The sequence below is a fragment of the Patella vulgata genome, chromosome 2 (assembly GCF_932274485.2).
Source record: "Patella vulgata chromosome 2, xgPatVulg1.2, whole genome shotgun sequence".
Lineage (NCBI taxonomy): Eukaryota > Metazoa > Mollusca > Gastropoda > Patellidae > Patella > Patella vulgata.
The window spans coordinates 74329863-74353589 of record NC_065880.2 but is presented as its reverse complement, the minus strand read 5'-3'; the positions used below and the strand labels follow the sequence as shown (position 1 = coordinate 74353589).

The window sequence follows — 23727 nt, the reverse complement described above, 5'->3', positions numbered from 1 at the left end:
ACATACATGTATTTGGGATTTTTCCTTCTATTTTGGCATGGTTGGTTTACCTCATTAATTCAGTGAGCACTTATTTTGTGATCGACTGCACTTATTTCACGACCGACTGCATTTTTTTTGCGACCGATTATTTTTTTCGCTTAAGCGGTGGACACACTAGCCGAATGATTCGGCCGAATCAATCGGCGCCGAATTTTATTCGGCCGATTGGGTGGACACACTAGCCGAATCCTTCGCCCGATTCAACCTGTCGATTGCATCACCTTTCACGTCACATGATTAAAGTGCACATAAGATGGTCCCGGAAAATTTGAGATACGTGTAGCCAATGGTTACTATATCCACTTTACGGCAATTTCACGCCAATCTGGTTGAAATTAATTCAGTTATCTTCACTCAAAGTCGTAAAAATAGACCTCCCGTAAAAACGGCTTTGCCAATTATCGAAAACACTCTTAATCCCCTCAGACACCAGTGACGTCACAGTGACCGAATGCATATTCGGAATGTTTATTCCTTAATTACCTATGTACAGCCGGCGTGTGTATTCTTTAACGCCTGAAGGATTCCTTAATCCCCCTAATTAAATAAAACAATTGACTACGGAATAGTTTCTTTTGTAATTCATTTTAATTTAAGATCCAATTTAGAGTGCCTACAACTTTTAAACTTTGAAGTCCTGAACTCTTAATTAATTTTTTACAATATGGAACTTATTGGACGAACACTTTTAATATGTAAATAATATACGGGTCCAGCTATGTGGTTTTTACTGCGAGCACTTCGCTTTTCCACATAAAGTTTAGTGTCGTTCATATCTGTCATTAATTAATCAATCCGACTATCAAAGTTATACAGACATGGGTCATAAATTAATTTCAAGTTGGTGTTAGCAGTGAGTGTTAGTGGGATTAAGAATGTTGATTAGGTAATTATCTTTTTTTACGCCGGCGAAGATCAAAGACATCACTCTAAGTGAAACGTGTGCGTAATACCTCACGAACGAACTAATGGTAGAATCATACACACACACATTTATTGTATAAAATAATTAAGTTTTACTAATAAGTTGTTTAAAATTACTATATACCCAATAATTATTGCTCACCGGTGTTTTTGTTATCAAGTAGCCTCGTATTATTTGTTGATTGGCGTTTAAACAACATTTAATTGATGGATGGATTAACGTTTTTGATACGATTAGGTTATAATGTCTAACATCGGTTATCTTCTTTATAATAAAAGTATATATTTTACAATTGCATTGACAGTTTAATCACTCACCAAACGTCACCAGGAACTCCACGAATGATCCCGTGCAGTTTTCGCGACGAAGTTTAACCTCATTTACTACACCCGTAGTACATGGAACGGTACTAATAATAAGATACCAAGCGTTGATTGGCAGAGAAATGAGTGCGATCTATTGTACATGTTATGCATAGTCATCGGAAAATTCCATATTCACTGTAGTTGTTCTTTATGCATAGAAATGGTTATTATTATTATATATAGCTAATAATGAATATATCGACAAATGACTGGCACCATTTGTATTTCTGTACTTAAGTTTGTGATATCAAGTATTACGGGGTTATCCAAATTACCGGTAAATGCGCTAATTTCTTGAGTCATCTTTATTTGACACGTGGCCTATTTAAACAACGCAGCTTAAATTGATCTACAGCATGATACGGCATTTTAAATTCACTCTAAAATATTCCAATCACAAATGCCAGCAGCCACTATTATACACCAGGGACTTAGTCAATCTGTTTCACAGAGGATTACGAAAGTATTCTAATATCTCTGAAAATGATGACCGCCTTAAACACGTGACGTCACATCACGCGACGTCAATCATTGGCTCAATGGCGCGTGCATTGTTTACATAAGACGTTACTAAATCGGGCAGAATGCTGCCTTTTACTCATGGCTGAATGGTTAGCGTGCGCGCGCTGTATCATAAAGTCTGTCATTGAGTCGACTGGCGTGGTTTCGAATCCCCGGTTGTACGTGACAAGGAGTAGGGTCGCCTGTCCAACCTCGTGGGTTTTCTCCGGGTCCTCCTCTTTCCTCCCACTTCAAAAGACCCCTACGCGCAAGCGAATTATTGAAATAAAATTGGACTATATGTTAGTCCCGAAATGACCTAGTTTGTGTCGAGTGGACGTTACCCCCCCCCCCCTTCTCTCTCTCCCTTATCATTGATTGTAGCGGCCTCGCGAATATTCACTACTGATCAGTGTGGGATTTAATATTTACTAGGGTTGGTAGGTTTGGGTAAATCTTGCATAACTTGTAATAATGAATGCATGTAACTGGTTTTGTAGTGCAAGATCTCATATTAAGTTAAATTTAAATGAAATGAAATGGCGTTTAACGTCCCACCTTTCTGTACCAAACGGGATAATGAAGGCGGGCTTTAAACGGTAGCCTACGTGTCAGGGCCCCATCGCCCCCACTTGAAAAATAAATTTGACATATTTAATTTCGAAATAATTAAAATTCATCCTCGCATCCACTTAAAAATATAATTGCCAAATTCCGGGAAGAAATATCATTTGTGATTGGGTTCCGGGGAAGATTAATCAATCTAGTTTCGTTTTCTCGTCATGTTACGTAATGTTCATGACGATGGGAGCCATTGTTGGACCGAGACCATAGAGCTACCCAGTCTGTCCCTGCATACACAAAGGGAGTAAATTAATAAAATCATCTTTGTCTTGTGTTTATATCCCCGCCCACGTGGCTAAGTGGGTAAGACGCTAGCTCGCTAGCCTGGAGGTCGGGTGTTCGATCCCTGCATTGGCCGAGAAAGTTCATCCAGATTTTCCGGCGTGGTTCTCCCTTGTCAGTGATGCAGGACGGAGGGGCTGACAAGGAAAGCTGTCTAGTCGTTCGGATGGGACGAAAAACCGAGGTCCCGTGTACACATTGGCGTGCACGTAAAAGATCCCTTGGCAGTTGGAATTCGATATAAGAGTAGGCCGTAGTGCCGCTGTCCGGGCAAAATTTCCCTCATAGCACACTGTATGGCGTATGCCCGTCTTCATTAGCCCAGGTTAGGAGCAGAACAGTAGGACGTTAAACTCCATTTCATTTCATTTCATTTCATATATCCCCGCCATCATTACTTAGTCCAGTCATTACAGAAAAGGAGTGCGTTAAAGTTTAACTTTAACCTATTTTCGTTTTCATTTTTATGTCTTTCATTCTTATATCCCATTTCTAATTTCTGTCAAATCGAAATAAACACCGTTTAAACCGCCGAGGCGAATGAGAAAACCTATAACATTTACATTGGACAGTATTATATATACAATAATAAGCATTATTATTACATATAAATAAATAAATAAATAAACAGGTTCACTCACTCGACTCCGTTCTATTTGTCGTGCGTCCATTTTGATTAATTTGCGATGGAGTGAGTCACGTGACTGCATACCAGAATATATCATACCATGAATCGTATATAATACAGTTCGATGATCGTCACATCCCAATGACGTCTATACTAATCCGTCATTGTCACACCCTGTGCAGATATTTTGTTACACTAATTTATCGCACATACATGTATGATAATGTCAAACGTTATATAGAAACACAACAATCAACAACATACGATTACACAATATAACTTAAAGTTGCAATTGCAAATTTTCAAGTTATATTGTTAAAATGTATTAAAATAAAGCCTTAAAATAGATGGTATCCATAAACAGTCCTACCTTGTTAAAGAATAATCCTATTAATCCTATAATTCGCTATTGCCAGCTGAGAAATTGGCAAAAATATCATTTTTAACTTCAAATTCCAACGTTGGAAAATGGCTGCCCCATGTTGTCAATAGCAAAACAGGGGAGGTAATTGTGTTGATATATCCTGTGTCATAGATTTTTAAGGGTGGGAAATAATGCCCATGATCGTATAATAGTGATTTGATAACCTATTGAGCAAAAGACATAGAAATAATTATGTTTTGACTTTCTTAGAAAATATGAAATTCTCGCTTTAAAGATATGAAATTGTAGCTTTCATCGGCGACTATTGAACTCGACAATAAAATATTGTTGAAAACTTGTGTATATATTTAGTAATACTTTGTTGTTTTTCTTTTTATCAAATAGTAATAGAGCTTTTTAATAATTGTGAAAGCCTAAATTAATGTCTTTTACGTGAAACAGAATAATTGCAATCAACACATGGCCATGAATATCGATGATTGACAAATCGCGTGTTTCCTTATCTCAGGGGCTCATCCACCAAAGAACCGTAAGGTTTCTTTGCACATACTACAATAACATCAGGATTATCGGTTTCGGTTAATCAGCATTAATTATCCAGCTTTGATCGTTGCCATTTCTAATATTTTCCTAATAGATTTTTCTTTGTACGCACTAATTTATCAGTTGGTACTGCTAATGCATCTCAGCGTGCCGTCCCTATAGGAATGTGCGATCTGCGACTGTGCTTTACTTGATAGCGTAAGCGAACTGTAAATTTGACCTACATGTTATTTTTATAAAATCGTTTTTGGCTTATTATAGATTGATTTGACAGTTTGTGTTCTACCTTTCCATTTCAACTTACTCCCGAGTTCGAAATGTCACATTGCCCGAGTCGGAAACGTCTAGGACATTTTTTTTTTAGGCTGGAAGGTCATTAGTCCAAGTTGGACAGGTGATCCCACTCCTTGTCACGTAAAAGTGGGGAATCAAAACCATGCCATTTGACTTAATGACAGACCTTAGGATCTAATGTGCACTAGTTAGACTATCTGGCCATCCAACCCCTCGGTCAAGAGTCTAAACATGCTTAGTTATAGAGTAATGATAAATACTCTGATAAACAGTACTGAATTAGACATCGAATTTTCTCCTGTTTACATGTATTTCCATAATTTATGATTAGAATATAGTTGACCTCCCATAAATAAAATGAAATAAAAGTTATTTGAAATGGATTGGGACTTATATTCAGTGGATCTAATGGTTTGGATTTGCATTTGATATTGCTCATCTTGTAACTTGCTGCCCGAGTGAGGGTTTAGTAGCTGCTGCAGGAAACCAAGAGGCACCACACCAAGTAACTAACCTCTTGGGGTCTGAGAAGATAATGCTCCAAAAGTTTTTACCAGTACCTGAAAAAAAATGTTTATCAGTACCAGTGCACAAAGTTTGAGTGATTTGAGTATCAGCTTGCAGTGCAAGCAACTTATATTTGTCTACATTAGACACACACACACATGACTAACTTTTGACGATTTCATGTTGGTGTCAAGTTCAAAATGGGAAAGGATGTGATGGTGGGGATGGATGGTACATGTAACTTTAACACATGCACATGAAATAACAAGGTCTGTCATTGAGTCAAGTGGCTGGGTTTTGATTCCTGGCTTGAACGTGACAAGGAGTTAGGTAATCTGTCCAACCTTGTGGGTCCTCCAGTTTCCTTCGACTGCTAAAATACCTACCGCACATACAAATGATTAAAATACAATTGAGCTATATGTTAGTCCCAAAATGACCTAATTTGGGTCGAGTAGATGTTAATCCCCCATCTTAAGCCTAAACCAACTATGAACATTAAAGATTATATTCAACTTAGCCTACAATAAAGTAATTATTCATTATAGTAATAAATAAATTATTTTCCAGGTTAGTCCAGCATTTCTAAATGCCAACAGTACTAGTCATACCTGGGCTTTTAGTGCAATAGCAGAAATAATAGGTAAAATACTAATTTCTTCTTTGTTATAATAAATTTGTAATTTATTAGTTATTTGATTGGTTAAATTATGCCACAAATATGTATGGAATTGTATGCAGGGCAGGCCAAATTTGGAAATAGAGAACTGGCCAACCAAGATGCTGATGCCTTTATAAAGAAATGCAATTTTTCGCACAACTTAGCTGGAATTATTTTCTAATTTGGTCAGCTAGGTACATGTATATTGCATCACTGTCAGTGCATTCCATCGTGTAGTTTCATAAACGAGATGATATGGTGTGTGTTTGATGAACAGGAAATGGCAGTACAAGCCAGTCTGTTTTTTGTTAACCTATGGGTCATTTTAATATATAAATATATCATCTATTTCCATAGCATTATATGATGTCCTATCTAATAAAACTTGTTACGAATTTGAAACCAATATTAGGTCATGGCCATAATATTGTTACAACCCACACATACCTTTATGCTCTCATGGTCATGATCATGTTTTAAACTGTTTGATTGGCATTTAAGAAATTTTTAACAGTATAAAGATCCATTCTCCATTCAACTAAATGAATACATTTAATCTCAAACGATTTTGTCTTGACCATCCAAAGTGAATATTTTGCCTTTTCAAAACAATTTCTATATCTAATTTATTAATTAGTTTATGAAATTTAGACCAAATTTTACTAGAGTAATAACAGTAGTAGAAAAGATTATTTTATTTTGTTTTCAATGGCGGCACTGCAGAAATCACACAAGTTAGAAGGCTTTAATTTCCATTTGAGTAAAGTATCGTTTGTATATATTATATTATGTAAATACTTATACTAAAATGTTCTAAGTTTTGTGTCCGGTAAAATTTCATAAATTAATTTAAAATATTTATGAAAATCATCGATAGTGATGACATCATTTAAAGACCTCTGCCATTTTGAAATCGATGTTGGATTAGTAAGTTTTTCTAGGATTAATTTATTGTACACATCTTTAGATTTAATTTTACAGATTGAATTATTGTATATTATGTTTAATATTTTATTAAGATAGTCACAGATTGATGTCGGGTTAGGATTATAGATACAAGTGGAAAGGTTTAATAGCTTTCCTACTTTCGACTTGATACCTTGAAAAGTTAATTTATTTTGTTCACTGTTATAGTTATCAGTATTTAAATCTTTTACATATACAATATTATCATTTAATAGATTTGAATTGTATATTAGCTTGTTGTTTATTATTATATTTTTATTATTCCAAATAAGTTGATCTTCAAGATTATCAATAGTATCAATGTGGCTTGTAAATACATCTTCCCAATTTTGATAGAGAATTTTATAGAATGTTGGTAGTTGTATTAGTGTCGATTTATAGTTACACATTGGCAATATTGACCATCTGAACTTCCCTTTCCCAAAATGTTGCTGTCTTATAGATTTCATCAATATCAGGAAAAGGTTAATGCAAGTGGGATGGTTTAAATATACATGTAGGTACATGTAAAAAAAAATGCAAGCCAATTTGGAAGATGCTAATTGTAGGCCGGTTGGGGAGGTTTAGCAATGTCTGAAGTCCACAATGGCCGCTTTATATAAATAGAGTATTTTGGGGAATACTAACCTTTAACCTACATGTACTGTATACCCAAAATACAGCCATTGTGGACTCTGGAAATACCTGAACCTACCCAACTGGCCTACAATTAGTATCTCCCAGCCAATAATTGTCCCTTTTAGCTAAAAAATGTTATGTACATGCACTTAGTTCAGATATGGCACCTATTGTTTATTAAGGACTGGACAAACTTAAGACATCATAGACTAGAGATTTGGTAACTTCTAGCATCATAGAATTAAGCAGTTTTATTCTTCAATTCACCATATGTTTGGTGCAATATAGCCCAGTTGGAGCGCATGTGTCATAAAACCAATTCATTCATTTATTCTTCAAAAATTTTAAAAGTATGTTTTGTATGAGTATATGGACGTTAATCTCATTTTTTTTTTTTTTAGACAATGCCTATGATCCTGGTGTTAATGCTTCTGAATTATGGATTGATAAGATGGAAGAAGGTGGTAAAACCTGCCTCACTTTCACTGATAATGGAGCTGGATTGAATGCTGATAGGTTGTTAAAAATGTTAAGGTGAGGACAACAAACGGCACGAATCACGACAATAAAATCTTGTGTAGATATCAAATCAAACCATTCTTTGCATTATTTGATGTCACTAAAATTCCTGTTTATTTTTTATAGTTTTGGATTTTGTGAAAAAGCAAAATATGAGTCAAAATCTGGACACAAGCCTATTGGTCACTATGGAAATGGTTTTAAATCAGGATCTATGAGAATTGCCAAAGATGTTTTAGTATTTACTCATCATCTGAAGGAAATGAGTGTTGGAATGTTGTCACAGACATTCCTTAGTAAAACCAAGGCAGAAACCGTAGTTGTGCCTTTAGTTACTTGGAACAGTATTACAAATATCCTTTTTATATACCCTTTCTATAATTACTTCTTCTAGAGTGATGTCCCTTGTTCATGTTTACATATACCTTGTAAAATCTAGTGCCAAAAGTTGTCATCCAAGATACCTGTCTATATTGTGGACATGTTGACAACTTTTATGCGGTGATCACACAACCCCTGTTGTGTGATCTGATTATAAAACAGTCGAGGGTTTGGGTGGTCTAGTGGTTAACATGTGCATGTGAATTCCAAAGATCTGTCATTGAGTGGTGTGGTTTCGATTCCCTGCTTGTACGTGACAAGGGGTAGGGTCACCTGTCCACCATTGTGGGTTTTCTTTGGGTCTTCTGGTTTCCTCCCGCTGCTTGTGAATTATCGAAATAGAATTGAATCAAATGTCAGTCCCGAGTGGACGTTAAACACCATATCTCTCTCTCTCTTTCTATAAAACATAGTTGTCAGTGCTCCATATGGTTCATTTCTAGCATTTTCCTGCTTGAAAACATACTTACATTTTCTATCGAACTACTTTGTTCTCAATTTAGTGGATTGGACCTTCAACTGCTAAACTTTCTGACCTTTGAACTTGAACTTTAACACAAAGGTTATCAGATCAGGGCAGGTCAACAAATTTCACTGATCAAAGGTCATGACCTCGATTACAGCCTTTACTATATCAGAAAAAAAAACCATACCTTAACACATGTAACAGAAGCGATCTGAGTCGGTAGAAACAGTCAATAATATTCAAGCCATTACATCATTTTCTTCCTTCAACACAGAAGAACGTTTATTAGCAGAACTTGAAGAGTTGTCAGATCTACAAACAGGAACAAGAATAATTCTCTATAATCTTAAAGCGTAAGTTTATTATCATACCAACAGTGCTTGGCAATCAAGACTACTTAAAATTGGGGCCATCCGCTGGCCCAGAGCATTGATTATGGGCTTGTCATGTTAATAAATGTTTAAATAAAAATTTATATACCATTTGAAGCCAGAAAATAGACCATGCAGTTGGCAGATTTGGCTCTTACATAATGCATCTTAAATTAGTTATACTTTATGTTGGTAACCAGAAGCCACGATAGCTACATGTATGTGAGTAAGACGCTTGGCTCGCTAGCCTGGAGTTCGTGGGTTCGATCCCAGTGTAAATCGGGATTTTCCAGGGACGTTTCACCTTGTCAGTGGTGCAGGATAGAGGGTCTGACAAGGACAGCCGTCTTAGTCAATCGGATGGGTCGAGAAACAGAGGTCCCATGTACACATCGGCTTGCACATAAAAGATCCCTTGGCAGTTGGAATCCGATATAAGAGTAGGCTGTAGTGCTGTTGTCTGTTAAACCCCATTTCATTATATTTGTTGGGAAGCATGGTGGTTCAGTATGTACTGTAAGGTGCTGGCTCACTAACCTGGACGTTCCACGTCTGCTGTTGCCTGAAAAAGTTCACAGGATTTTTCAGTCCTGGTTTCCCATTGTCAGTGGTGCAGGAAGGAGATTCTGGCAAGAAACAGTGTCTAGTTGTTTGGATGGGACAAAAAAACGAGTTCCTATGTACATGTTGGCATGTTTGTAAAAGAACCCTTGACAGTTGGATCTTTAATGGACAGTGGGCAGAAACGCCACTGTCTGGGCAAAATATCTCTCATAGCAGGCATTGCGGCATGTGCCTGTCTTAATCAGACCAGTTGGTGTAGAAAATTAGGACGTTAAGCAAACCCCCATTTCATTTCATATTTTATGCCTTAACTGTGCCATCATGCACATTTTTTTTTCTTTCAGTTTTAAAATATAAATATTATTTTAATCAATAATTTGTCGACTTATATTAAAACACAATTTATATGGAAAACAATCACTGAGTTTATTTCACACTACATTTCATAAGTTCCTGTTGTCGTTTGCAAGTAAGCAATGTGAACTAAATTGTGTTTAGTTTTAGTATTATATTCAATTGCTAAATGCTGTAGAAGGATTTTGTCGACTTATAGGAATCATTTATTTTCCAGAGACAACACAGGAAAGCTTGAGCTGGATTTTGAGAGTGATCCAACAGATATATTGAATCCACAGACTTTAGAAATTGATTTGACATCTGTGTATCGTCCTGTACAAGAATCTGTGCCATTGTACTGTATATCTTTAAGAGTAGGTACCATTCGATTAAAACTTTTTATGTAAAAAACATAAAAATTTTGATGGATATTTGGCAAATTATTTCTTTAATGTCTATTTTCGTATGATGCTTCCTCACTATCCACGAGATCACAGGTTTGATACAATTGTTGGTCAAGCATCACTGTAATCCGGGCATTATTTAATCTTGTGTATTTATCAATTTCTTTCACATTCATTCAATATCAATTCTTTGTTTAAAAATTTGTAAAAAATCGTTTAAAATCACCAAAATCATCTAATTTGTACTTGCGTCCAGTTTAAAGCGGATCATTTAAATTTGATAATGAGTGTCTAATTTACAAGCATTTAAATTCTCGATCACTGTTAAAAAATAAACAACCCAATTGGTTATTGGTGTATAATGATTAAATTCTTGTAAATTGGATGGATACTCATTATCAAAATTAATCAGTCAGCTTTAAACTGTACTATACAGTTTAAAGTACAAATTAGATGAATTTGGGTGATTTTAAATGATTAAACAAAGATTTGATATTAAAGGAATGTGAAAGAAATTAGTGCTTGATACACAAGATTAAATGATACCCGGGTTACAGTGCAAGTTCCTCAGTATTTTATTTTTCCAGCCAGTCGTGTATGACAAAGACAGCTGTTTTGTCTTTTAGATGTCATGAAAAACGTCTGCTGGTATTCATTAGCCAGGCTGGTGCAGAATATTTGGATGTTAAACCCCATTACATTTCATTCATTCTTTAATAATATGAAGGTGATAAAAGCAGTATTCGAGGGGTTGCTTTAGATCATAAGGCCTGTCATTGAGTCAAGTGATATGGTTTTGATTCCCTGCTTGTACGTGACAAGAGTAGGTCCCCAGTTTTCCTTCCACGCAAGAGAATCATTGAAATAAAATTGAACTATATGTTAGTCCTGAAATGACCTTGTGAAGTGTTCATTAATTTGGAGTGGGTAAGATACAGGCTTGCTGACCAGGACATTTCAGGTTTACTCCATTTCATCCATTTCATTTTACTTTCTGGGTTAATTCTGCCAGAAATATGCCAGAAATGCTGATTGATTAAAATGGCCAATAAACACAATTACTTTATTAATTTCAGGAATATTGCAGTATTTTATTTTTAAAACCAAGGATGAAGATTGTGTTACGAGGAAAGAAAGTTAAAACCAAGTTAATCTGTAAAAGTTTATCTCAAACTGAAACTGACAGATATAAACCACATTGGCTTGTATCCTTTAAAAACTGAAAAACAAACTTGACTGGGGAGCCGTGGTGGGTCAATGAGTATGATGCTGGCTCGCTAAACAGGGGGTCTTGCATTTGCTCCTGGTGTTAGCAGAGAAAGTTTCTCAGGATTTTTGGATGCAATTTTTCCTTGTCAGTGGTGCAGAATGGAGAGCCTGGCAAGGACAGTGTCTAGTTGTTCAGATGGGATGAAAAACTGATGTCCTGTTTACACATTGGCGTTCACGTAAAAGAACTGTCTCGAACAACACTGTCATGAATCCGAGATCTCCTGGTTAGCTTGCCAGAAGGTCATGAGTTCAATCCGAGAAAGTAGCTTGGAATTGGCTCCCCATTCTCAGTGATGCAGAATTGAGGGTCTGACAAGGAATAGTGTCTAGCTGATGTCCCGTGTACCCGGTGGCATGCACGTAAAAGAACTCCTACCAATTTTAATTTTGAAAGAAAGGTAGGCATAGAATCGCTCTCCAGGCAAAATTTCCATCATGTATGCACCTTCTGTCATATACCCGTCTTCATTAGCCCTAGAATACTGTCACAGTTTGACATAGATTTGAAAATTGAGATTTTAGCTTCAGGTGATGTTTTGTTAATACCATGAAATATGATATATAAATTGTCAGTTTGCATATGAAGTCATTGCATAACCGATATCATGCAGTCAGTGACTATTTTAGAATCCAAATGGTTATGCTTCTTGACCAAAGTCCAGGATAAACCATTGAAAATAACCTATGGCTTTACTTGTTCGGAAAGTAGTAATGAAGAATATGGTATTATGATGTACCACAAAAATAGACTGATCAAAGCCTTTGAAAAGGTTGGTTACCAGAAACAACCCAATGACCTTGGTGTCGGTGTAGTTGGAGTTGTAGAGGTCAATTTTTTACAACCAATCCACAACAAACAAGATTTTAACAAAGATGAGCGTTACAAGTAAGTATGAACTAGCAAGTGTGTTGGACCGTGCACGGATCTGGCATCTACATCATTCCTTTTATCGAAATTTCCAGCGATAGACCCCGGATGTGTGCACTTGCCAATTGTCACTACAACAGTCAGTATGGAGATCTGATATAATTGGGACCCCTTCTGCTAAAAGTCTTTGATCCGCCTCTATCAGAAATGGCATCTACAGCGTTCCATTTATTCAAATTTTATGCGGTAGGCTCCTTAGACCTCCTGTCATGTACTTTTTGCACCTTTAGTGCTCGCTCGTTGTCACTGCAACAGTCAATATGAAGATGAGATCTGATACTTTGATGCCAATCTTGATCCGCCCTTGCGTGAATCTTTAGTTTTGTTTTTTATTGGTGGATAGAAAATGTATTCTAATGAAGATCACATTAACAAAAAAAATTCAATTCTTTTCACTTCTTCTGTAACGCTATTCCTTGTCACATACAAGATGGGATCGAAGCCATACCTCTGTGATAAACTTTATAATCTGTTGATCTAATACACAATGTGAGACCAACTGACCACCCACCCCAAATATCCTGAAAAAGATGTAACCTTTGTTCAAGAATAATGATAACAATTTGTAATTTTTAAATTGAAACTATCTGTATTCCAGTACTTTTATGTCAGCATTAGCGATTAAAACTAATGAATACTGGAATGAGAAGAAATCAGGTTCTAATTCTGTTTCTACTAATCTAGGGTAAGTCGTTTTTAATTTATTTTATTCATTACATTATATCTGGTTTAGAAATGTGCAGAAAAAAATCCAATCTCATAATTTAGAAAGAACTACTAAAAGATTCACCCACAAGAGCGAGACTGATCAACCCTACTCAGGTATCCACAAATGAGTGGAATGTAGGTCCTTAATTTAATCAAACAATGTGTCACTGTCAATCAGGACATAGTTGCAGCAAATTAGACGAAAATAGCAAGTCGTAATGTTTTAAGTTCCTAAGGTATAGTCTACCTAATTACTTATTCCCTGTTAAAAACAAGACATGATAGAGAGCAAACATACTTTTACAAAGTGAATTAAGAACATTTTGCAGATATGAAACATAACAGACTGATATCGGTTGCAATTAAGGATGCAGTCAAACCCTGGGGATTGGGATTAATCACAATTATTGGGTCAGGTGATTAAATAATCACGTATTTTCTCAACATTGGCTGTATCACAATATATCATGATTATTTTTATAATAATCGCAAATTATGATTTGGGAGAATCAAATTTATAAAATTTGAAAAATACTTCGTATTATTTCGACCAAATTCTCGTCAAAATGACACTAGCATAATAAAACATCTTGTGCAAACAGTTTCTTCTAGTTACCCCACTGCACGCTGTGTTGATTAGAGTGTTGTTGCCATAGAAACTAACTCCCATGGCCTGATTGTTGACCATCGATTATGAAGTCGGCAGTTTTGTTATATACAATTTATGCGTCTGGATGATGTTTCTTTTATTTCTGTTAGAAAAAATGACTGCCGAACAAAGCTTTGATTCTGTTTACACATTTATTAGTTTTAATAATTGCGATAATAAATCCTTCAAGGACGATTATTTGAATTATCACAATAAATGATCTCATCACGATAATCCAAGATATTGCAATTTTTTATTTTGCAATAATCATGTTTAATCACGATTGTTTATGAATGTATCATTGCATCCTATGTTGCAGTACCCTTTAATGTCGAAGAACACACGAACAGATATGTTATAATAAAAATAATTGAGCATTTCAAGACTGATTCTGATAGTTACAAAAATGATGCCACTAGAAAAGTTTTTGAATGAATATGGATTCACACTTGAAGAAATGTCCCAAAGGATCCACACCCATTTCCTATACTTTCAGTTATTGAGTCAAGTGACACAGTTTTGATTCCCAGCTTGTACATGACAAGGAATAGTGTCGCCTGTCCAATCTCATGTAATGATACTTACATATTTTCCTATATCTTTATAGAGCCAATCCAGATTGGTTGTGGGCCCAGTGTGATAATTGTTTAAAATGGCGACGTTTACCAGATGGTATCAACAGACAGTTACCAGATAAATGGTATTGTTATATGAACCCTGATGCCTCACACAAGTAAGTTGTAGATTTCTTGATAAGAGGGGACAGTTATAATCAAATAACCGCTCCAGTACAGAAGAGATTTACTGAATAACACATCAATATTACAATCAGTCAGCCAAAAAAAAAACCCCAGGTCCAGACAAGAGGAGAAAAACATTGGGTTTAGCGATATGGGCTAAAACATACAGGACTGGTCGGGTAACAATAAACAGGTATTTCTTGTCTTTAGGCCTCACTGTAAACAGTCAGCCAGGAAAGAAAAAACGCCCAGACAAATTTATGGGACCTGGCTTGGAAAGGAGAAGAAAAGCGTAAGGGTCGACAATTTGGGCTAAAAACATTTAGGGTTGGTCAGGTAGCAATAAACAGTCTGTCTTGATATACACTGTTTCAACAGTTCGTGTTTGGAACAAATTAAGGACATGTTTTGTCACAGATGTGATATTTTGTCAATAATTATTTTGGGAAGATTTATTTATAATACAGCTTTATATATTAGAGTCATAAATGGAATGGATTGGGGATTAATTTCTTATCAAGACAATATTTCAATCATTTTATGATACACATGAATTTGCTTGAATCATCTGTTATTTATTTCCTTGCTTTGTTCGTCTATTTTTATTTATTAGTCGATGTGAAATTATAGAAGAACCAGAAGATGAAGATCTCTCTTTACAACATGCGTCATATCAAAAAACATTTAAAAAAGAAATGTAAGTTTCATTGTATGACATAACAGATTTTCATATTTCATTATGAACTCTCATTTTATTATGGTCTTTGATTATCCACACCTTCATTTTGCTCCCTCTTCACTCACTGTTTTATATATCATTACGAACGCCAGTCGTTGTTTTTTGTATTTTAGAGGAGAGCCGAAAAAAGCTCCCCTTAATGAACAAATTGAAAAAATCGCTCCCCAAAAAAAGCTCTCCCAGTTTCGTTAAGAAGAGTGATTTAGAAATTATGGAGAATGATCTGATATTAAGGAGAGTGATTGGTTGTTTGTATGGGAAATGGTTCTGAAGATCAATAACTGCGTGTAAGGGTCATCATTCTTGGTTACATATAAATGATAATAAACATCGTCTGCTAAATAGCACTCGTAGTCGTACGGTCAAGTCAAACTTCTACTGTCGTCTATAACTACAGTACATACGGTATTCCAATAGAAATACTTGTCGACATTTCTAAATATATATAGCTTGTATAAATTTTGTTTAAAAACATAACCCCTATTCAAAATATAATCATAAATGCTTGAAAATTCAATTAAAATATAATTTATTTCTTCCGGAATTATTCTCATTGGAAATTTTCACGTGCCATCTCTCGTAATTTCTCACGTCTCGCGAGAGTTTTACTTTTCATTTCAGTTAAATTAACCAATGGTGCATAGTCGCCATCTATTTTTAGCAACATATTCATCAGAATTTTATTAGCTTGTGCGATCACATTATACTAATCGAATACACCAAATAAATGTTCACAATGACAGCATGGTGGCGCTCGGAATGTGAGTCTTTCACACTCTTTTGAAAAAAAAACAAATACATGTCCATGATTTACAAATATGGAGAGCGATTTTCAATTTTAAAGTGAGGGAGAAAAACCTCCCCTCAGTCGACATTCGGGTGCGCGACAGGCGCTCGAGAGCGATCGCGCGCCACAAAAAAACAATGACTGGAACGCACGTTTTATTGTGGTCACTCATTGTACAGACTCTACTGAGACCATATATTATACTGTCTGGCAAGCTTCATTGTCTGGCAAGTTTTATTATCAATAATTCTCTGAAAATTTTCTCTTATTTGTGTATATAGTTCTTGAAAAAAAAAAATAGACAAGAAAGTTGATTGACAAAATCAGACAGATGTAATCGATTGAAACATACCCTATGGATGCAACTTGTTTAATGTCACACTTTTCTGCTCTGCCTTACAGTGAGCCACAAGAAAATTTTACCTAGACAGAAGTGCTAAGACCTGCTATTTTTTGCAAATTCTGTCAATGGTTCTTTTGCATATGCGTCAATTTCTTTTGCACCTGCATCACAGTTAATGGGAAACCTCTCTGGAAAATCCCTTTGGACTTTTTAATCCAACAAAGGAATTGAATCGAATCCAAGATGCAAGCCCCAACTTGTATTTGCTGAGTTTGCAGTGGCCATATGATATTTTTTTTTTGTATACTCTTGTATTTTATATTCCAATGGTTATATATTTTATTGTTTTATTATTTTATATTCCAATGGTTATATATTTTATTGTTTTATTATTTTATATTCCAATGTTTATATATTTTATATTCCAATGTTTATATATTTTATATTCCAATGTTTATATATTTTTCAGGGAACAACAAAAACGAAAAACAAGAGTTGAAGGAGTAAGTTATTTATTTTAAATATTTTTACCTTCCTTGGAGAATAACGTACTTGATTTCTTGATAGATCCATTGTTATTAGATAACTTGTTACAGATGTATTCATATGTTGTCTTCCGTCCATTATTCACATTTGCTTGTGGACACTCTAAAGGCTAAACTTATTATCCAATTGACTTCAAAGTTATACACATTATTGGTATACGAAGACTTAACTTCTGGCAACCTACCTTAAATCATAACAGAAGGAAACTATGCTGATATTAAATTTTTATTTCTATTAATAGCATCAGATGTTGATAAAGAAAGAAAAAGAATTAATTGAAAAGGAAGAAAAATTAAAGCAGAGAGTTAAAACAGTTGAACAGATATGTACAGAGGTAAGAACTGTATGCAAAATCAGGCCATTCAAATAAAAAATATTCTAGTTATCAGAAAATGTTTCACAAAAATCTGATCCAGGAGGGAGGTTTTTATATATTTATTTTGTTGTAGAATCACTATGCGGTAAAATCGTTTTTAGATGCTACATTGATCGCAACATGTGCGAGCCACGGTGGCTCATTGAATAAGATGTTAGCTTGCTAACCTGGAGGTCCCGTGTTCGATCCCGTGTTCGAACCCTGTGTTGGCCCAGAAAGTTCATCAGGATTTTCGGTAGGTCGTAACACCGCTGTCTGCACAAAATTTCCCTCATGGCACACTGTATGGTGTATGCCCGACTTCATTAGCCCAGTCGGAGCAGTACTGTAGGATGTTAAACCCCATTTCATTTCATTTATCTCAGCATGGTGTTTATAGGAATGGTTGATTATTGAACATGTAATTGTTATGAAGGTCTAGGAATTATGATTTTAGTTATATCTGACAAAAAATCAGACATTAATGAACTAGTACCTGACATTCTGATTTTGTCTAGGGAATGTGTTAAAGACACAGAAAAAAAGACAGATTTGTGCTAGACAAAAGTCACAGACCAGAGATGAATTGTGCCTGACGAAGCATTAATCTTTGCCAGACAGTGTGTTTGACAGATGCCTTATCTCCAAGCTTGATGTTATACAATTTTGTTATAAAACTCTGGGGAGCCAAGGTGGCTCAGTGAGTAAGGCATCGCTCACTGACCTGGAGATACAGGGTTTGATCCCATAATTGGTTGAAAAAATTCACCGTAATTTTCCCGACATGGTTTCCCCTTGACAGTGATGCAGGAATTTAGGGTCATGCACACATTGGCACGCACGTAAATAAACCCTTGACAGTTGGAAGTAGGACATAGCGCCACTTTCCGGGCATGGCATATGCTCTTCTTCATTAGCCCAGTCGGTGCAGAAAAGTAAGATGTTAAACCACATTTCATTTCATGTTTCAGGTAACATCTACACAAATCCAAGAAAGAAAGAAAACTGAGGGATTGAGAAGAATGTTACTAGATGCTAAGAAAAGAGAAGCTAATCAAAGGAAATTAATTTTAGAATTACAGATGAAGAAATCACAAGTAAACAAAAACCAAAAGGAGCTATGTAAGGCTGCAGAAAGTTTACGTGTTTCAAACTTTGAAACAACGGTAAGTATTATTATAAAGAGGCATGATATTAAGAGCTGAATTAGTCTATTGCAGGGTGTTTTTCTGGCTATAAATGTTATATTAATTATTAATTAGACATTTATTCACATGACAAGCCCATAATCGTTTGGGTGTGCAGAGTAGGGTCGCCTGCCTAACTTCATGGGTTTTGTCTGGATCCTCCCATTGCTAAAGACCCTATGTGTTAGTGAATTATTGAAAGAATGTTAGTTCCGATATAACCTAGTCTGTTAATGTCGAGTGGATCTTAAACCCCATTTCCCTCTTTCTCTCTCTCTCTCCCTCATATTGAATTAGATGTGTACTAAATGCATATTGTATTCAGTGGCAGTAAGAAAGAAACAATTAAAATAATCAAAAATGATCAACAATTACTACATTTAATCAGAGATCCAATTAAATTCAGTAATTGTTGATCCATAGAACTTTTGTGTTTATTGTAATGTGTTCAATTACTAAATCCTATTCAAACAGTATAAAGAAATAATTATTTGGGTTTATAAATATGCATTACAGGCTTTGTTGGAGGATGCTTCTGAATTAACTGATGGACCAACAGTTTCATCTACAAGGTATTTATCTGGCGTTTTTTTTTTTGTTGTTCATATAACGGTCTGTCATTGAGTCAACTGGCATGGTTTCGATTCCCTGGTTGTATGTGACAAGGTTGAAGGAGTAGGGTCGTCTGTCCAACCTCGAGGGTTTTCTCCGGGTCCTCTGGTTTCCTCCAACTGCTAAAGACCCCTAAGCGCAACCGAATTATTGAAATAAAATTGAACCATATGTTAGTCCCAAAATGACCTAGTTTGTATCAAGTGGGCGTTAACCCTATTTCTCTCTAGTTCATATAATGTGAACGTATATTCTGTGAATTTCCTGCACACTATTGTTTTTCAAATTTGCAGGGATTGTTTCTGATTGCAAATTTTCCTGTAGAATTTCAAACTCATAAAATCTTGTGAAGACGGTACAGGCCAGATTTCTTGATAGAATGTATTAAAACTCAGTAGGATTGTTTATTAGTTTTCAGTGAAGAACCCTGTTGAATTTCACATTTTTTATATCATTTTGAATGATTTCAGCCGATTTACATTTTGGATTTACATTTCCAGGCAATGTATGAAATTTTCATTTAAATTTGCAAGGATTTGTCATAAGAAATTCTTATTAAATTTCAAAATTTTAGAATTATAAATCATGGTTGTGTTATAATCCAGACCCTTTTGGAAGAGCTCCATTAATGTAACTCTTACAAAATAAATCTTTTTTCTTTTACATTAAAAAAATGCTCATCTGAGAGCCAAAAATGCTCCATGAGCATTACTTTTATGTATATGGAATGAGCACACCATAAAACTTACATTATTATTGTTAATGATACAACTCACATTTAATATTATAAATTTTCCTACTTCAGTGGTATGAAAAGGAAAACTATGGGCAGTGATATTACAGTAAGCAAACGTCTTATTATCAAAAAAGAAGATACAGATGAAGTAGTTGCAGTCATTCCAGACTCTGATGAAGTTATTGACTTGACAGAGGAAGACGAACAGATAATAATACCTGATCCTAAATTGGTTCAGAAAAATCAATTAATGGAAGATATTAAACCAAACATCGAAGAACTTGAAGCGCAAGTTGGCACTAGTGAAAAGGAGGTGTCAACAGGTGAAATAGAAACACAAACAGATCTAGACTTAGATGATAGCAATACTAATCCCTCCAAAGACAAAACTTTAACCGAAAAACAGGACAAAGACTTAGACGTGACAAAGATAGAATTAGAAGATACAAAGCTAAAATTAGAAGATGCTAACAAAAGATTAAAAGATCTACAAAATAATGTTCACTCTCTTTTATCAATTATTGTACCAGGTGTAGATTTAGGGGAACTACGGAGATTGAGACAATCGTGACAGAAATGATCCGGGTCAATCAAGAATCATCTTGATCTGTGTTTGGGGTAAACATTCAAGATTTATCGTGATGTGTGTATGGTACATGTAACTGAAAAAGAGTCATCGTGATCTGTGTAGTGTAATCAAACAGGCTTTATCATGATCTGTATAGTGTAATCAAACAGGTTTCATCATTATCTGTGCAAGGTAAATAATCAAGATCGATTGTGATCTGTGTATGGTAAACAAATAAGATTCATCGAAATCTGTGTATGATAAATAAACAAGGTTATTAGTGGTTTGTATATGGTTAACAAATAAACAAGATTTGTCGTGGTCTGTGTATGGTAAACAAATAAACAAGATTCTTTGTGATCGGTGTATGTAAAACATACAAGATTCATTGTGATGTGTGGATGATAAAGTTCATTGTGATTTGTGTCTGATAAACAATCAAGGGTCATCATGATTTGTGTCTGATAAACAATCAAGGGTCATCATGATTTATGTCTGATAAACAATCAAGGGTCATCATGATCTGTATATTGTAAACAGTCAAGGGTCATCATGATCAGTGTATGATAAACAAATAAACAAGAGTCATTGTGATCTGTGTATGGTAAACAAACAATATCCATTGTGATCTGTATATGGTAAACAAACAAGATCCATTGTGATCTGTATATGGTAAACAAACAAGATCCATTGTGATCTGTGTATGGTACATGTATCCAAACAAGATCCATTGTGATCTGTGTTAAATAAACTGTATAAGAAGAACATGTATTAGAAGGTTCCACCTTTTTATAATCATTCAGGAAATTTGGTAAAAGTGAAAGAAAATGTTTTGTTGATATTATACTGAATTAGATCATTTAGGTGCTGCACTATCAGCGATAGATGAGTATAACTATAACGTTTACTCAGAGGCTTAACAAAGTATTGTTGCTACACGTATTTGTGTACATGTACCAAGATTGAACTCAAGAAGGATGGGTACAACGTTGACATGGAAGATTAACATACATATATATACCAAGATTGAATCCACAGCAGGTTGTGTTATCAAATGTTACATTAGGTTTCATTTAGATTCACAGTAAAACTAGTAATTTAGAGCAGTATCATCAAGCAGATATTTTAATCTATAACTAATTATTTAACATGAATAAAGTGGTTAACCAGTTGCTGTTTGATTTTAACAGATTGAAAACAATTTGAACCGTTCCATCCCACTGTTAATGTTTAGTATTTTTAAAATCCATTTTGTGTTATTTTTTATATGAAAGTATTTGCAAATCATAAAATCTTTTCAAAAGATGTGGACCAAAAAGTATTTATAAATAACTCTATTATATAGCATTGAATTGTTTCTGACAAAGAAATCAATACTTGACTCAAATTTTGCTATATCCTATTACCGTAATATTAATTTATGTTGTTAATAGCTTTCAGTGTTTATTTGTGATCAGTATCTAGTCAAGTTTAATTTAAACAATTTGAGCTGATAGTGTTACATCCCACTATTAAACAGACATTATGCAAAAGCTAAATCTGCCTATTGCATGTCTGTTCATGCCATAAATTTTATATAAATTATTCTATTCTTTGGCACCTAGAAATGGATACAAATGGGTCGTAAAGCATATAATAATGTACTGGGCATGTATATAAACTGATTTACATTCAACTGTTCCTATTTTTACTGTAATTTGTTATCAGTTATGTTTGGCGAAATACACGAAGAGTCCAGATTTTGTATCTGGTTATTCCAATCTGCACTGGTAGTATTCTCCTGTGGGTTATGTTTAGCCTCGGTCATCGAGTCGCTTCATCACAAATGGCACCAGAAAGCATTTGGATTGGATATCAAAAGCCTATCTTTTCATGGTAAGATACATGTACATGTAACAATATCAGTGTTGATTTAAATTGACCAATAATTCGTGTTTGCAATGTCAAGGACTGTGGATGATATTGAGTTAAAGACTTGCCTCCTTTAATTAAAGATACATTATGTAAGATTTAGATAAAGAGCTGACCATTCTTGCTATAATAGCCCCAAAATAGATAATATTACTTCATTCTGAGCCAAGTTAACACAGTTTTGACAAGATGTGTGCATTGTGATAACCAGGGCACTGGTATATTCGAGACTTCGCCTCGCTTTCCAATTTTTAAATTAAATTTTTGAATGACGAACCATTCTAATCTAGTTAAAATCTTGAGTATCCGATGCCATTGAGAGTTAATTATGGTCTTGTTTTGTTAATAAAAGTTTCTATAACATTTCAGGCCAAAAGAAGGACCTGCAATAGGCAGAATTAGCTCTTGTATAATGTATGTTTAACTTACATGTAGTAAGATCATAATCTCGATGCCATCGGATGCTGGAGATTTTCAACAGATTTAAATATGATTGACAGTTAATGATTTAATTTAAAAATGGATAACCAATACTTTGTTTATTATTTGATGACAATCAAGTCTACACTGTTCTGACAGCGATAAAGCAGCTCAGTGTGAAGTAATTTGACTGAAATTTTGAACATATTCCCTTTTAATTATTTATTTTTGAATTATTTTGCGAGAACTGTCAGCTCTTGATCTAATCTTATATACATGTAATGCCCCTTTAATGGTTGGTAAATGTTTTCTAACATTTTAGTTGAGTGCTACATGTAAATGCATGTACTATAGTTGAAATCCATTTTGTGTTTGTTATATGAAGATGTTTGAAAACCATTAAATCTCCTCCAAATATGTGGACCAAAAAGTCTTTATTACTGTACATGTATTATAATTATACAATAGTACATGTATTATAATTATACAAGTCAAACCTTGCTATAGTTAGCCAGTTTTATGTTGTTAATAGTTTTCAGTGTGTATTTGTGATCATAGAAGTTGTGTTTCTACTAGTCAAGTTTAGTTTTTGTGAAAGTCTCAGTTATATTAAAGGGAATGGAAGCTTATAATTAACCAATTTCCTACCGGGACCTCATTTGACCCAATTCTGGCCGGCTCGTTTCAAAATGGATTAAGAACCCTGCCGGAGAGTCTGGCATGGTATAGTGTCTATAAGACTAAAAACAGAGGAGGTTTTGTGGACATGGTGGTGTGGTGAAAGTAAAGGAACCCATAATAGTACTGCTGTTTGTTCATAATTTCCCCTCATAGCACACTGCTT

General features: G+C 34.9%; 1 protein-coding gene across 1 annotated transcript; it reads left to right on the top strand.

The window, feature by feature from the left end:
* Positions 1–8914: 8914 nt before the first annotated feature.
* Positions 8915–21024, top strand: LOC130010634 (MORC family CW-type zinc finger protein 3-like; the record flags this gene model as incomplete). The annotated part of the gene is made up of 12 exons (XM_056098376.1): positions 8915–9060; positions 10214–10352; positions 11459–11587; positions 12317–12540; positions 13181–13267; positions 14547–14672; positions 15293–15376; positions 17018–17051; positions 17336–17428; positions 18421–18615; positions 19153–19208; positions 20054–21024. Coding segments are annotated over 12 exons (1815 nt in total), but the record flags the coding sequence as incomplete, so codon positions are not given.
* Between the last annotated feature and the right edge of the window lie 2703 nt (positions 21025–23727).